Here is a 16112-nt window from a genome sequence, read left to right as displayed (position 1 = left end):
TTTTGCAGACATTTTCTTAAGAATGAGCAAAATGAGCAGAACTTATAGTGTTTGTTGCCCATGATAACATTTGAAATTTATAGGAAAATGAGAATTTTGGACAATTTGTGTTTGCCATTATGAAGTTTATAGTTTACCAGTGTTTATTTCTCTGATAAGATTAGTGGTAACATTAACAAAACTAATTTTTAATTGTGTATTGAAATATTTCTACATTTGTGTGTCTCCATAATTCAGGGAGCTGATATTTTCCAAAGGACCAGTACACAATGATACAAAATCCCAGTTAACAAGATAGACCAATATATTTTAATGTAATGTAGGAAAAGTTCATTGATATACGGTATTAGATTCTATATAGCAACAAATTTTTACAAAACTGTCATTTGACACATTTTGGTATAGTATCAAAGGGAAATATTGACAGTTATTTGAAGGGGCTTCCATTCTCCATCCATTTCTAACAACTATTTACATTAGGCCTACTCTTCTTTATATACTTAAAACAGCATGTCACTGACCAGTTGTATAATGGGATATAAATGTAGATTGTCTCTTGTTCATCTAAACATTAAAGAGAACACTAATTTTTTGGGGGGAAAAATAGTTGCTTTGCATTACAATTTATTACTTACGTTAATATGCAAAAGGCTCATTATTTTTATTTGAAAGTGAATTAAATATTAAAGAAGTTAAAAATTTGTCAGTTTAATATCTGATATAGTGAATGTTTATGGCACTCTTTGGGGGTTCTTAGTAATTGTTAGGGGTTTAAAGGGATGCTGAGATAAAGCTTGAGGCAAGCTGGTTTACAGTATTATCACATTTACAGCAATCTTTAAGGGTACAATGGTAGTTTATTGATGGCAAAATAGGTGTTAGGTATTATAGAATAAAATAATAACAATTTTCCCCACTGATGTTTGGAGGAAGAAGGTAGATTTAATATATGATTTTCTACAAAATTATCTCAGGGCAACAGAAGCCCTAGTAAGTATTTTTTGTCATTTACCTTTATTCTTCCTGAAGCTCTCTGTGTATAATTCGCCCCTTTAGTTTGGAAGGTCTGAGTTTTTGCTGTTGTTGTTGGTGGGGGGGGGGGGGGGCGGGGGTTTGGGGAATAATAAGGAAATGAGAAACTAAAAGTTACAAAATATCCACAGAAAGGATTGTCATAATAGAACTTTAATTTGAAAACCACATAGATGTATGCAAATAATATGCTAGTATATCAGAATAACTCCTCTTTTAAATATATGAACCTGGCCCTTGGGACAAAACCTGCAAAAACTTGGATGTTATTGCCTTTTTAGAGCAGACTTGCCATTTGGGGGAAGCCTACTGTCAAGATGAATGAGTTTTTCTTGCGTGAACTTTACCCCCCACAAGCTTCTGTTTGGGCACTGCTGAGAGTCTTGGACAGTCCCTTTTCCAAATGATGGTTAGCTTGACATTTCCTGATACTTCTAATAAAATTATGTGTCAAGGAAATAGAAAGGCACATTCCCTGGGGTGACAGGTAGAGTGAGCTGCATGGATTTTATGAGAACAAACTGACCGTTTTTGTCATGAATGTTAATAAGAAATATATGAGATCAAAGTTATTCACACCGTATTTCTACTTCTCTCACTTTCAAAATCCCATTTTTTTTATTACTAAGTATTTCTTCCTATTTTTTTGTATTTAATTTATTGTCTGAATGGAAAATCACTTGACCCTTGCAGTTTTGTCAGAATGAAACTTCCTTCCTTTGGGATTTTAGATTGTTGGTAGGGGACAGTCCTTCTGTACTTTCTGTCTAGCAGGAGAGGAGAAAGCAAAATATTTCCAAACCAAGCAACTGCTGTAGTTTGAATGTTTATCCCCCAGAATTTATGTTTGGAAACTTCATCCCCAAAGGTATATGTTAACAGTATTTGGAGGTAGGGGCCTTTTGGAACTATTTGGGATTAGATGGAGCCCTAATGAGGGCGTTAATGCTTTAATGAAAATAGAGAGACCAGAGAGAGCAAGCTTGCTCTTTCTCACCATGTGATGACCACTGCTGTTACAATGCAGCAAGAAGGTTCTCATCGGATGACGGAGCCATGCCCTTGGGCTTCCCAGCCTCCAGAACTATGTGCTAATAATACCTGTACTCTTTGTAAGTTACCCAGTCTTGGGTATTCTATTATAAAAACAGAAAACAGACTAAGGTAACAACTAAATTGTACCAAATAGATTGCAACCGACTGGTAAACCCTATATTTTATTCAAGTTTTTGGGTTAGCAAGATGATAAATCTTATTCCTCATTTGTCTTGAAATCAGAATTTGGGTTTCAGAATCAGAAGAATGGAATAGGCACAATTTGCTTCTTCCAGAGGCTGCTAGTAGCCACGATGTGCTAGCCTGTGAAGCTACCCAGTACAGGTGCTTTAGAAATACATGTAGCCTTAGCAGAGTAAGAGGAGAGGCAACTTCTTATCTGTATATGCACAGAATCTGAGTTATATTGGTTGTTGTTTTCTTGCTTGTTTAGTTTTATTTTAAATAAAAGGATACCTTTTAAATAAAATGATACCATCACAATACCTTAGAGAATATTCTACAAATATTGCAAGCCATTTTAATGATTTAGCAAAATCCTGGGAGTTTAAAATTTGATAGTTCCTAGATGGCTCAGTTATGCTGGTTAACAGCTTACAAAGAAAAATCAGTTTAATCTCCTCCCTCCACCCCTGGCCTGATGATCATGGTAGCACCCACCATGTGCAAGTCCGTTTGTCCAGTGTTCCTATTTGCTGAGCACGCTCTGTTCTCAGTAGACTGTCAGCTCCACAGGGACAGGGAATTGCATCTGTATTATTTATTGCTGTATTCACTGTCCCTAGATTTCTATCCTGCCACAGTCTGGCTGGGCACAAATGCCGCAGTCTGGCTGGGCACACAATCACGAGCCACCACACAGCTTGTAGATTCAAACAGCAACTCTTTATTCCCGAACTCACACCAGCCGTCTACAATCACGTTCTCTGCCCAAATCCACGTTCTCTGCCCAAATTCACCTCCACTGGGCTTCTGTCTCCCAAAAAACTGTCTGAATCCTGTGAGAACTCAAGGGGAACTCAGGCAGCAGGATACGCCCTATTCCCAGGAGGAATAATCTTAAACCTTAAACCTGGAACCTAAACTGGGAACGCCCTAAACACGATTTATCTTAAAACCGGGAACACCCTAATCTGCCTTGGTCCTTGAGCAAGGTCACCTACATTCAATGTCGCTGCAACATGTCAGCAACATGGGGTACGCTGGCAAGGAAATTGTCATACCTACTTGGCTAATGGCTCCCAGCACTATCCTGTGTCCCTGGCACAGGAAGAAATATATTAAAAATATTTAATATTTTTAATATTAAAATATTTAATACATATTTTTAGCAAATAAAAAATAATGAAATGATTTAATCCTTACAGTCATTGGATTTAAAGGGTCTGCATTTCTGTTGTCATCATTCCTGTTTTGTAGATAAAAGGGTTGATAATGGGAGTTCCCAGCATCACATAGCTAATACATGGCAAAGGTAGATTTGAACTCTGCATGTTCAGTGTCAAGGTCTTAAAAAGTTGGTTTATCCAAGAGGAATTTTTAGTTCGTTTTTTTTTGTTAGAAGCAGAAAAATGTAATGAAACAATTGAATCTCTAGAAGGATATATATCTTTTCTAAAGCTAAAACTGACTATAAGGTGTCAACTGATTTGATTTGTAACATATTTTAATTTTTATAAATTTGACAAAAAGTTTACAACTATAGTACATAGCAAAACAAAACTGTACCTGTAGTAAATATTACAAATAGTTCATATCATTTTTATATATAGTTGGTGATAGATTGATAAAAAAACACTGTTGATAAATGATCAAATACTATAAATCCTTCATCCAAAAGAGAAATTATAACTAGTATATAAACACATGGAAGGATATTCATTCTCTTACAAAGTAAAGATAAAACAATAAACAAATCTTTAAAGTACAGATTTCCATCTAAAGATACTACTAGGAAAATATTTCCTGATAGTTTCTTCTTTCATATTCCATTGTAAAACATGAGGATCCATGAAGACAGAAGGGTTCACTATGCAAAATCCTGGGTTGGTGCCCTGAGACTGTATAGGGACTTAAAGAAGTACTGCAGCCAATGAAAGAGATACATCTCATGATTAAGAGCTCAGGAATTTGTTCTGTAAAAATGACTAGTGATGGGCATTGCAAATGGATTTGTGCTCAGTCTAGATGCTAAGTGCAAGGGTCAAAACTGATTGCCTCCAAAGCTGAGAGAATATAAAGGTGATAATAATGATCTAGGGGTAAGATATCAGATTATAGTAACTATACAGATATGGAAGAAATAGGTAATGAAATACTACTAAATTATTCACTTTACACTTTGAAGATCAAAATACATTTTGAGGTACTGAGAATCAGGATATCAGCATGCTTTTTTGGAGGGACTGAATTTACCTCATAACACCTGTTAAATGTGACTGTCTGCTAAAAATCCAAATTGGAGATACCAAATAGGGAATCATGAATATTTTGTCCATTTGGATTTTTACCCAATTTTTTTTTAAATCAAACAATCCATTGATTCAAATGAATAAATGTAAAAAATACATGATACAAGCTAGGCTGACAGGCACTAGAGGCAAGGAAGGAAATGAAACCCATATGACATGCCTCTAGAAAGGCAGGTCCTCCCCAGGCTGATGGGGCTGACACTCCTCATTCATCAGAATAGGCATCAGAAGAGTTTGCTTCACTCTTCAGTGTGACTCTGGGATGTGAACTTGATTTGCCTTTCTCTGGGATGGGTAGAGTCTCAAGATAGAACAATGTGGAAAGACAGAGAGATCTGGGCAGAGCCGCAGAGATAGAAGAGGGATGGCAGCAAAATATGAATAGAGGAGAAAGTCTCTGCTCCTCTTTAGTCCCCTGTGATAAGAAGTCACCTCTTGCTGGTAAAAGAGAAGAGGTAAAGAGCATGGAGGAAGAGACAGCTTGACTCTGCTGACCTTGAGGTTCACAATGCCGTGGTCAACTCCGGGTAAAGCACCCTGCCCCCAGCTGGTGTGCTGCGTCTTCCAGTTACTGTTCTTGTAGGGGAGGCGGGCACAGGCCTGAGGACACACACCCAAGCCCCCATTAACAGAGTCCCTGTGGGGATTTGCCCAATTTTTTTCTGTTACAAATAATACTAAATTTTTCTGTTACAAATAATACTAAATATAAAAATACTTCTTCAACCATACATGTTGTTCTGTATTTTGAGTTTTGTTTTGGAATAGATTTTTAAAAGAAGGCAGCTTAATATGTAAGATATTTTGAAAAAAATGTGATGTGAATTATAAGTTTATACAGGGGAGGAGGATGCAATGGTTTATGTATGTATGGAGCAATAGGAAGTAAAAATCCCTCTCTCTTGGCAACTGTTAGTTTAGTACATTTAATTTCTGGCACTGCTAAACATTGATCAAGCAACACTTTAGTTTAAGAGTTTCCAACTATATAGAATTGAGTAAATCTGGAGAACCACATTCTAATGCATATAAAATATATTTGTTCATTTTAAAAAATGTCAATAAATTTTGTTTTAGATCTTAAAAGCATACATTCATACATTCTTCTATTTACTCATTTTTACTTTAAAAACTGTTTGTAGTATGAATATGTAACAACAAATTTCACCATTATGTACAAGTGCAGTGCACCAATAAGAAATGTGAGGACAAAAACCTATTTTTAGACAGGCATGGTGGTGCATGCCTATGATTCCAGTGGCTTGGAAGGCTGAGGCAGGAGGATCATGAGGTCAAAGCCAGCCTCAGCAGCAGTGAGGCACTAAACAATTCAGTGAGACCCTGTCTCTAAATAAAATACAATATTTTGGCTGGGAATGTGGCTCAGTGTTTGAGTGCCCCTGAGTTCAGTCCCCGGTAACTCCCTACCAAAAAAACAAAACCAAACCAAAAAACCCAGGCACTGTATTAGATGACAAGTTTCTAAAGGAAATAAAACAAATTAGCTGTAGAGATACGTCCAGAGGATTAAATCGTGTGATAAAAACACCACATAAAGGAAACCAAGGTGCTAACAGGGCATGTAGAAGGAATATCTGATCCCCTTTTGAGGGTGGGTGGGGGTGTGGGAAGGGTTTTTTTGTGTGTGTGAAACTAAACTTAAGAAATAACATAAAAATGCTACAATTATTTTAATAACATTTAAAATATATTCTGTGTTTTAGTGCTGCAATAGTATATTCCACACTTAAACTTCTGCAAGATTCAAAACTTTTTAAAAAGAATGTAATGAAAGATGATGCAGAGAAGCCCCTTTCTCCAGGAACTTCTGTATGTATGAATATTATGCTTCTCCTTATAATACTTATTGCATAATGACTATTGGCATGCTAGGAGATTGTCTAATTATTTGGGTGAAGCAAAGGGAGTAAAGTACAAAAAGAACACTGAATTCAGAATAAAAATACCTGAGTTTAAGTCCCATTTATTGTACTTATTCACAGGAACACCTTGAGAAAATCTCTTAAAATTTGAGAATTTTTGTAGTTTTATTTGTGAACTGATGGAATTGGATATAATAGTCTCTAAAGTTCCATCAAGATGGATCGTTGTAATGTTTAGATATGATCTTACTACACATAAAGTTGTCTTACGAGACTTATTCTCTGTTCTGCTTTTGAGTTTATTATCTGGGCATGACCAGTAAAATACCTGTACTTTTTCTTCCTTTGGATTCCTCATAGCATCCTCCGTATTTTAGATTTCCAATGTATTTGAGAACTGGGCACAAATTCTATGATTAGACTTTGATAAGAGCATTTAATTTAACAATATAGGGTTGATTAGGATTAAAATATTAAGATTCATTACATGGAATTCTTGCACATTATTTCAAGAATTACTAATAAAATAGCTAATATCCAGCATCATTACAAATTAGCAAAGCTAATTATACTAAATAAAGACTCATTTCTAGCTATATTAAAAGTACTAACCATATTAAAAAGCAATCTAATTCTAAAAATTGTCTTAGAACAATGGTTATCAACTGGAGGTGATTTTACATTCCAGGGGAGAGTTGGCAATGCATGGAGACATTTTGGTTGTCACAACTAGAGGGGGGGTGGTGCTATGGGCATCAGTTGGGTAGAGGCCAGACATGCTGCTTAAATATCCTATAATGTACAGGAGAGCCCCCTGCCACCCTAGCAATTATCTGGCTTCAAATATCAAAGCATCAAGATTGAAAAACCTTGATTAAGTTGAAGGAGAATTGGCTTTTCATTAGGAACATGAAATAAAAGCACTTAAAGATTAAGTTTTATTGATGAACATTGTTTTCTGTATTTCTCTTCTAAATACTAGATTCCTTGAATACTTGGCCCATTCTAATCACCATCCTGCCTGCGTGGCCTCTGTTCACCGCTTACTCTTGTTCTCAAGAATAACTCACCTTTCTTTTCCTGTACATCCCACCTGTCTGTTCACATTCTAGCCCCCTTCAAGTCCCATTAGCAGCTTCTGGATAGTAGGTAGTGCCAATTGGTTGGACACGATCCCTGGCAGGAAATTCTAGAACAAAGGGCTGGGGGGTTAAATTTCCCTGATAGTCTATGATTGACTTCCCCCAAAACAAGCTTCCTCTGCTCTTCCTTCCCAATAGCTATGGGCACCCATCACCTCTTTTAAAGTATAATAACACAGATGGTAAATCAGTTATAATACATTCTTGGAATGAGAGCCACACAAAGCAATGTAACACAGGCAGTTAAGACTGGATTTGAAACCCAGGAAAACACCCAGTGAGTTGAGTCCTACCAGCATTGAGTCCCACCTATGTTAAGCAAGTTAGTTAACCTTTCTAGCTTTCCGTTCTCCCAACTGTAAAACAGAAATAATAATAACCCCTCTTTGGCTATTAGAAAAATTAAATGAGATATTTTGTATAAAGCATGTAGCACAATGCCTGACACATAATAAGTGCTCAATAAATATTAGGGAATGTTATTTATTATTTTTCAGCCCTTAAAATGGTGTTTAAAAAACTTTTGATGACATAGAAACTACTGACAATATAATTTTTATATTTTATAGATATACAAAATAATTTCTAAATTTAAAAACTGAATACTATGAAATGATATTGGATGCTTAGCTTACATTTGGCCTTAGGTTAGAACTTCATCATTGTGAAATGAGAAGATAACCATTATTTTAATATTGTTTAGACCTCAGAAAATAAAGATGATGAGTTTTTGGACCCTGTTTCCCTGAATGCTCGAGAATATTTCAACATTCATCTGTGGTTGAGGTGCCGCTTAGCACTGGTGACTGCTTTTGTCTCACAAATTCGCGGCATTGGAATTGTGAAAGGTACTAATGTACTATTTTCTTAATCAATGTTTCCACAAAATGTAATTTTGTACAGATGAAGGAGCAGTAATATTGGGATATCTTTTGCTATAACATTCACTTTTTTTTTTTTTTTGGTACCAGGGATTGAACCCAGGGTCACTTAACCACTGAACCACATCCCTAGTACTTTTTATTTTGAGTAAGCATCTTGCTAAATTTTGCTGAGGGCCTCGCTAAATTGTGGAGCCTGGCCTGGTACTTTTGATCCTCCTGCCTCAGCCTCCGGAGTTGCTGGGATTAAAGGCATGTGCCACCTTGCCGAAATATAGCATTCACATTTTCTAACTTTGTAGCTTGATCTCTTTCCAGAATTTAAAAATCTGGTATTAAATAAAAATAATATTTTCCAACATTATAGCATATATATTACCACAGTGCAAAACAGCAGGGAGATTTGTCATCTTGGAAAGTAGCTAAGCACAGGGGTGAGGAGCACCAGTCTTGGAACCATCAAATTTGGGTTCAGATGCTGGATCTACCACTTCCTCATCAAGTCTTTCTCGGCCAACTCTTTCAGTCTTTGTATGCCTCAGTATCCTACTCTGTAAAATGAAGATAATTATACCCACTTAATATGAGTGTCAGAATTAAATGGGCTAAACTTAATCTTAGATAATATAGCCTGGCACATATAAATGGTAGTACTTGCAGTGAGTAGTAATTATCTATTTGTATACCTCTCTATTCACTCATGATTCTCTCCCAAGTTTAAGTTATTTCATGTAATATTATTGTTACTTCATAGCACTGGAATATCCTAAAGTACTTTGCCCCAAATTACAACAATTTTTTTTTTCCTGCATTTCCTGTAGAGTCTGTTTTCCATCTTAATATCCTCTTGTTCTTTGACCTGATGCAATATTACTGTGATGGCATTGCAGATGTTATACATATATGCTTTCTTATTTTCTCACTGCATTTTAAATAGCCACACTTATTTATCTTAGAGAACAATTTGACAGATTGTTTGAGCCTCATCCGTGAATTATACGTGGAAGCAAAAAGTGCAGAGGACTTAGAACTACAGGCTGAATTCTTGATGCAAGCTGTAATCCTTGGCCTGCAAGAAAAGCATTTAAAGGCAGATATTATCACAGACCTTCAGGTAAGAAGAAAACCTTGTTCATATTTATATTTAGGAAGGATTCCAGTTAGAATAAAAGGAGAGAATTTTAAATTCCATTAGGTACTGAATGCATACCAAGGAACAGGGCCAGTTCTGTTTCGGTGAATTAGAAAAGATACTAGCAAATGGAATATTTTTATTTTAATAGGATATAATACATTTGCTTGAAGGAAAAGAATTTCTTTCTCCTCGATCTTCGTTAACTCTGGCGAAAAGCCTTGTTCTACTGGATGACTTAACAAAAGCTGAGAAATTCAAGGAATCTCCCTATTCAAAACCAGACAAGTTACAATTTTTGACCCAGGCTCACAACATTATTATTGAACAGGTGAGAATGTTTTTGTGTCCCACAAGATGTAGAAGTTTACCTTTTGTCTTTTTTTCTTATTACAAACTACATTAACTAATTGTTCATTATAATATTTCTTTCATAGATGCTAACTTTTGGGGAAACAATTGAGTTGCATTTATCAAGCACTGAATATAAAAATCTATTACAACCTTTGAAAAATATCTATCTTCCTCATGTTATGTTACTGGCCAAAATAAAAATGAGAATTGGTAAGAACATTTAAACATATATTGTACATGTTTAAATCTGAATGTTTGTGAGTATTGTGTGTAACAGATATAACATTTCAAGTTATTTTCAGTCAAGCTATCATATGAGTGCATTTAAAAGGAGTAGTAGTATTTATGAACACTCTGACTTCATTTATTTAACAGTTTTGATCATTTACCACATGTCAGACTCAGTGATGTATTTAATCTTTATATATGATTAGAGTATGAAGGTGATTACAATAATTACAACATGCCTAACTACTTGTTTTGGACTATTGCATTTTATCTAGTTAATCAATCATTTGGAATGAAATTATACCAACGTAGTATACTTTAGAATTACTGTGTATTTCAGAATATTTATTTTGAAAAATCATACAAACACAAAATACAAAACATATTTCTTCAATAACACTATTTTTGTCCACTAAATTACACCTGCTTTCTTTACATTTGTGACAAATTGGTAAAGAACATTTAGGGCAGGAATATGTAAAAATGCATTATGTCTTTTAGGTTATGATGGATGCTTTTAAGTAGCTCTATCTTTAAAAATGCTTAACAAATGTCAATGAACTAAGAAAACAGCTTTAATAAATATATTAACGAAGGTGATATTCCTCTTCTCTGAGCTCAAATAACTTGTTTGTAAAATTTTAGGAAATAAACTTATGCCTTATAAATGTGGGAATTGTCAAACGTCTTCTTATTTTTATTAAACAAGGTGTCTTGAAGGCACAGCATCTATGTCTCTTCATAATACATTAGCTGGCACCTCAGATAGTGGATTTGCTGATAACAGTATTCTAAATGCCAGGTGGGTGGTATGGTTTCCAGTTATCTGCATGCTGAGCCCTTTGAAGACACTCCACTCGGTGTGGTCATAGCTGCCACCTCCTTCTGCCTCACTCCTGTGCCAGGGGAGCAGCTTCCCTCTTCTCAAAGCACAGCCTCTTGACTTTGCTCAGCTCCCCAGCTCCTCTATCCTTCCTGGAGTCCTGCTCCAGCATTTTTAACCCTCTCTCACGTCTTCCACTGTCTTTACTCACTGTGTCCTTTTCTCACACTATAGATTTGTAAATATGTTCTATTCTTAAATTAATTTAAAAAAGAAAACAACAACAAGTACAGTAACAGTAACAGATCTACCCTAAGTCTCTCTCTCCCTCCAACAGCCACTGCCAGCTGGACTCCTCAAGAATGGATTCTGTTTCCTCCTTCCCCTTTCCTCACCTCCCAATCGCTCTTTATCTCACTCCATTCTCCATCCAGACCATAAAACCCACACTTGATGAGGCCACAAAGAGTTAAATCAGTCATAACTCCAAGGTGTGATTTTCTGACCTTGCCCCTATGGACCCGAGCAGCATTTGATACTGCCTGCTGACAGGGCTCACAACTTCCTGGAACCGCTTTCCTAACCATTAGGCACTGCCTTGGGCCAGTTTTTCTCCTCCCTCTCTGATCTCTTCATTACCTTTGTAAGTTCTATTTACATAGTTTCTCCCTTTAAATAAACACTTTCCACTTATTTTTGTTTAAAGGACTCCTTATGATGTGGTCCTGGGCTACCTGTTCACCTCTTCAACACTCTAGTCTTACCGCACCACTCCAGGCGTATGCTTGCTTTAGACCTTTGCACTAGCTATTGTCTCCATTTGGAACGGTCTTCCCCAGAAACTCCACTCTCATATCCTTCTGTGGCACTTGCACACATGTAGATACATTTCATTTAACTCTGTTTATCCTTCAGAACTCCTCTAAGCATTGCATCCTCTGGAAATCTTTTCCTGACCCTCAATACTGTGTTAGGTGTCTCACTCCCCTGCTAATTGGCTATTCTTATTGTAGCACTCATCAGATTGGTTATTAAGGCCAGTGTCCTTGCTTGAAGACTCCATTTTATTGTAAAGTTATGTTAGCCTTTCATCACTGTGACCAAAGTACCTGATAAGAACAACTTAGAAGAGGAAAAGTTTATTTTAGGATTATTAATTTATTCTAGGTTTCCAAAGTTCAGTCCCCTGTCAGCCAGGTTCCGTTGCTCTGGACCCCAGGTGAGGCAGAGCATCATGACAGAAGGGCATGGTGGAAGAAAGCTACTCAGCTCATGGTAGTCAGGGAGCAGAGAGAGGGGAGATGAAAAGGGAAGGGGCGGCTGGGCAGATGAACCCTTCTAGGACATGTCCCCCGTGACCCTCTTCCCCCAGCCATGCTCCAGCTGCCTATAGTTACCACCCAAACAGTCAGTTCAAACTAGGAAGAACTGATTATATTACAGCTCTCAAAATCTAATCATTCACCTCTGAATATTCCCACATTAACATAGGAGCTTTAGGGGACACCTCATATTCAAACCATAACAAGACTTCTTAAGGCAACAGTTTTGTTTTGTTCTCCTGATATGCCATACACTTAGCACAGTGCCTAAAATCAATCAATCAAACAACTAATCGACCAATAATAGAGCCTTTGGACTTAGTTCCTCTAGGGGACTACTGTGCAATCACTAATAATGAATTTGCAGAGATTTTTATACAATGAAAAGATGTTTACTACATTGAAAAAATGTACAAAAGCCAAAGTACAAAATGCATTTTATGTCATGATACCACAGGAAAACAAAGACAAGAAAGTTTTATACCAATGAACCTTTCATTGGCTGGTGTGATTATAGATAATGTTTATTTTCTTCTTTTTGCTTAGCTCTCCTCTTTAAATCTTCCACAATGAACACACACAACTTTTGTGACAGAAAAAAAGGGTCCAGGAAGTATTCCTAATAAAATCAAGCCCTTAGCATCTAGCACCATTTTTCACACATAGTAGAATATTAGAGCCTTTTCAAATACTTAAAGAAAATAAATGAGTGAACAGTGATGCAAAAAGAAGGTTAACAGAAACAAAAGCACAGGTGGAGAGTGCAGAGCAAGCTGGCTAGATGAGGGTTTGGAATCTGGAGGGCTTAGCTTGGATTTTCCCATTACTTCTTAGTTGTCTGATCTTACAACTTATTTAAGCTCTTGGACACCAGTGTCTTATCTGTGAAGTGGGAACAGGGCCATTTACCCTACATATTTGAAGTAAATGAGATAAAGTATTAAACAGTACCTGGCATAGAGCAGTCATGCAGTAAAAGATATTACTATTGTTATTATTCTTTACGTTTTAATTTATCTTTTCTACTTACTTGACTGCAGTTTCCTTATCTATCAGTTTGATCAAGTGGTTTTCATCATTTTCTTTCTTTCTATTATTACTTTAGACCTCTTTTGTACTTTTCTTTTCTCAGTCCTCAGACTCAAGCCTGTGGGTCCCTTCTATCTTACCCAGCTCTGGCTGCCTCCTCCCTCTGGGCACTCTGACCTGCTTCCCTCCAGGCCCATCCCCAACTGGATGAGATCTTTGGGTGAATGCTATGTCCCTCCTTTAATCTCACCGTCTAGAGAAGATCGCTCGAATTTTTTCTCCTTCTTTCCTACTCTCTCCGACTGAGATGATTTAGTGCCTTTTGATGCCAATAATTTTATTTTTTTCCCTTTGAATTCTTTCTTTTTAATAATAATATCCATGTTAGTCATCCTACCATTGGGCAAGTGCTGCTGCTTTTCCCTTCCACCTCGTCTTCGTTCATCTTCTCTTCCAGCCTGTGTCCTGCTTCATGGACTGTTCATTGAATCTTTCTATTCTCTATTGCTTTCCCCCGATGGGATAGCCAGCTGCTATACTCTCTGAATTATGGTTCTCGGCAAAGGCTCTTCTGTGCTCTGACAGGTGAATGATGTGCTGTCTCAGCTCGATGTCAGAATCTTGGGGTATGGCCTTTTCTCCAGGATTTGATAGATGTTATTCCACCATTTCTAGCTTCAAATGTTGCAAATGAGAACTGCAGTGTCAGTCTAATTTTTCTTTTCGTTTGGTAAGAAATTTGTTCTTTCTGTCAAAAAACTTGTAAGATTTTCCCTTTCTCGTAGTTCTGGAAATTTACCAGCACATGTCTGAGTATATGGATCTTCCTTCTCTGCCCTAGAGCACAGTGAGCCTTTTGAATCTGCAGGAAAGTCTCTTTCAAGCTCTGGGAAATTTTCTTCTTGCTTAATCACTGCATAGGCATGTTCTCTGTTCAAAGTTTCTTCTGCAGCTACTATTGAGAGCTGGAGCCAGTCTGCTTAGGTAAAAATCTCCAGCAGGTGATTTCTTCTCCTTAGTCTTCTTATTTTTAAAATGGGGATGTCTTGGTCAATTAAAGCTGTTATAACAAAATACCCTAGACTAGGAAATTTATAAATAAGAGAAATTTATTGCTCACCATTCTGGAGGCTAGAAATCTAAGATTAAGAGTTGGTAGCTGATGAGGGGCTTTCTCTGCTTTATAAATGGTGCCTTTTATTGGTCCTTACATTGTAAAAGGGGCAAACAGCCTTCCTGAAGCCCCTTTCTATAAGGGAATTAATTCCATTCATGAGGGTTCCACTTTTACAAATTAACTACCTGCTAAAGTCCTGACTTCTTAATACCATCATTGTGGGAATTAGGTTTCAACGTATGAATGGGGAACACAAACATTCAGATCATAGCAGAGAACAATAATGGCCCTGTCACACAGGTGACTAAATAAGAAAGAGGTCTACCCCAGTACCTAGATCATGTAGGCACTACTGAGTGTTGAATATTAATATTTGTATGTCGAGTTTAGATCTGTCTTCCAAGTCTATCATCTTGCAGAATTTCTGTTTATTTATACCATCATGATATAAGCATCATGATTATTTAAGATTATTTTCCCATAAATTAACTTGAGTTTTCTTATGAGATGAAAAAGTGGATTACTTGTTGTAAGTAGCAAATAAAAGTCACTTAAATTTCTATATGATCTTCTGTATCATTAACTGAGATTTGATCAATGACTGTCTTTTCAAAATCATCTGATACCTTTATATCTCTACATATGCTGTATTTTTTTTCTTGCTTTAACTTGTCATCCTATTTGCAATCAATTTTATTTCACTGATTGAATCTTTCTATTCTCTGATGCTTTTCTGGTGGTTATATTTGTTCTTCCTCTTGCTGGCTGCTGGTTATCTTTTTTGCTTGGATGTCTTACTTTGTCTACTTAATTGTGGTTCAGGTCCAGCTAGTGGATTAATTTCAGCAGGGGTAATGCTGCAGATCGCCATCAGAATAGCTAGTTCTGCCTTTACCAGCCTCCAGAGTGTAATTCCCTCGTGAGGCACCAGGAGGGTGCTCAGGAGTGGGGAGCACTTAGGTCACTGTCAGGTCCCTCACAGTTCCCGGGAAAGCCAAGAAGGCAGCCATTCAGAGCTGGCCTTCTCTGGATCTCTCAGACATTGTCTCAAGCTCTCTCTAGGATGCTGTCTCTGATTTGTGACCCAAACTGTCCTGCCTCTGTTTCACAGCATTTGTCTAGTCTAGAATGCACAAAATTGGGCACCAACTCTGCCTATTCTCGCCCATCGCCTTCTAGGACCCATCTGCCTCCTGCACCAGCAGCTGCTTGGTCAGGAGAGGTCAATGGATGGTTGGTTTAGATAGTGAAAGGGAGGCCAGTAAGGGCACACTCACGCAATCATCTGTTCAGAACCTTCCCACTCTCTCCCTTTCATGATTAATATTGATCATTGTTATGATGATTATCAGATATGAATTTAATTATCTAACATAAATTACTTTATTTTGTTAAAAGTCTTCATTTATGAAGCTAGCTTGATTTAGTTGGTCTCTCAAATTCCTTCCAGTTCAAAGATCCAATGAGAGCTATTTTTATGCCTTTCTAATCTGCAAATTTGTTATATTATCAGGAAATTTGATTTCCACATGAGCTTGAAGTACAGATTGTGTAAAATCAAATGTATTCTCTACTTTTCTGACTTACTAATCTTGAAGATGTGTCACCACTCAATGACAATACTGTTGCTGCTTTTTAGATT

At 36.9% G+C, this 16112-nt stretch overlaps 1 protein-coding gene across 1 annotated transcript in view; it reads left to right on the top strand.

Moving 5' to 3' along the window:
- Cfap54 (cilia and flagella associated protein 54) overlaps window positions 1–16112 on the top strand; it is a 308923-nt gene that overhangs the window by 185215 nt on the left and 107596 nt on the right. The window contains exons 52-56 of the mRNA XM_027928857.2: window positions 6284–6389; window positions 8288–8432; window positions 9422–9579; window positions 9749–9928; window positions 10035–10161. Of these exons, the coding sequence (XP_027784658.2) occupies window positions 6284–6389; window positions 8288–8432; window positions 9422–9579; window positions 9749–9928; window positions 10035–10161 (716 nt within the window). The remainder of the gene's footprint in view (window positions 1–6283; window positions 6390–8287; window positions 8433–9421; window positions 9580–9748; window positions 9929–10034; window positions 10162–16112) is intronic.

This window comes from Marmota flaviventris, chromosome 3 (assembly GCF_047511675.1).
Source record: "Marmota flaviventris isolate mMarFla1 chromosome 3, mMarFla1.hap1, whole genome shotgun sequence".
Classification (NCBI taxonomy): Eukaryota; Metazoa; Chordata; class Mammalia; order Rodentia; family Sciuridae; genus Marmota; species Marmota flaviventris.
The sequence above is the reverse complement of the archived record's forward strand: the minus strand, read 5'-3'. Positions and strand labels throughout refer to the sequence as shown.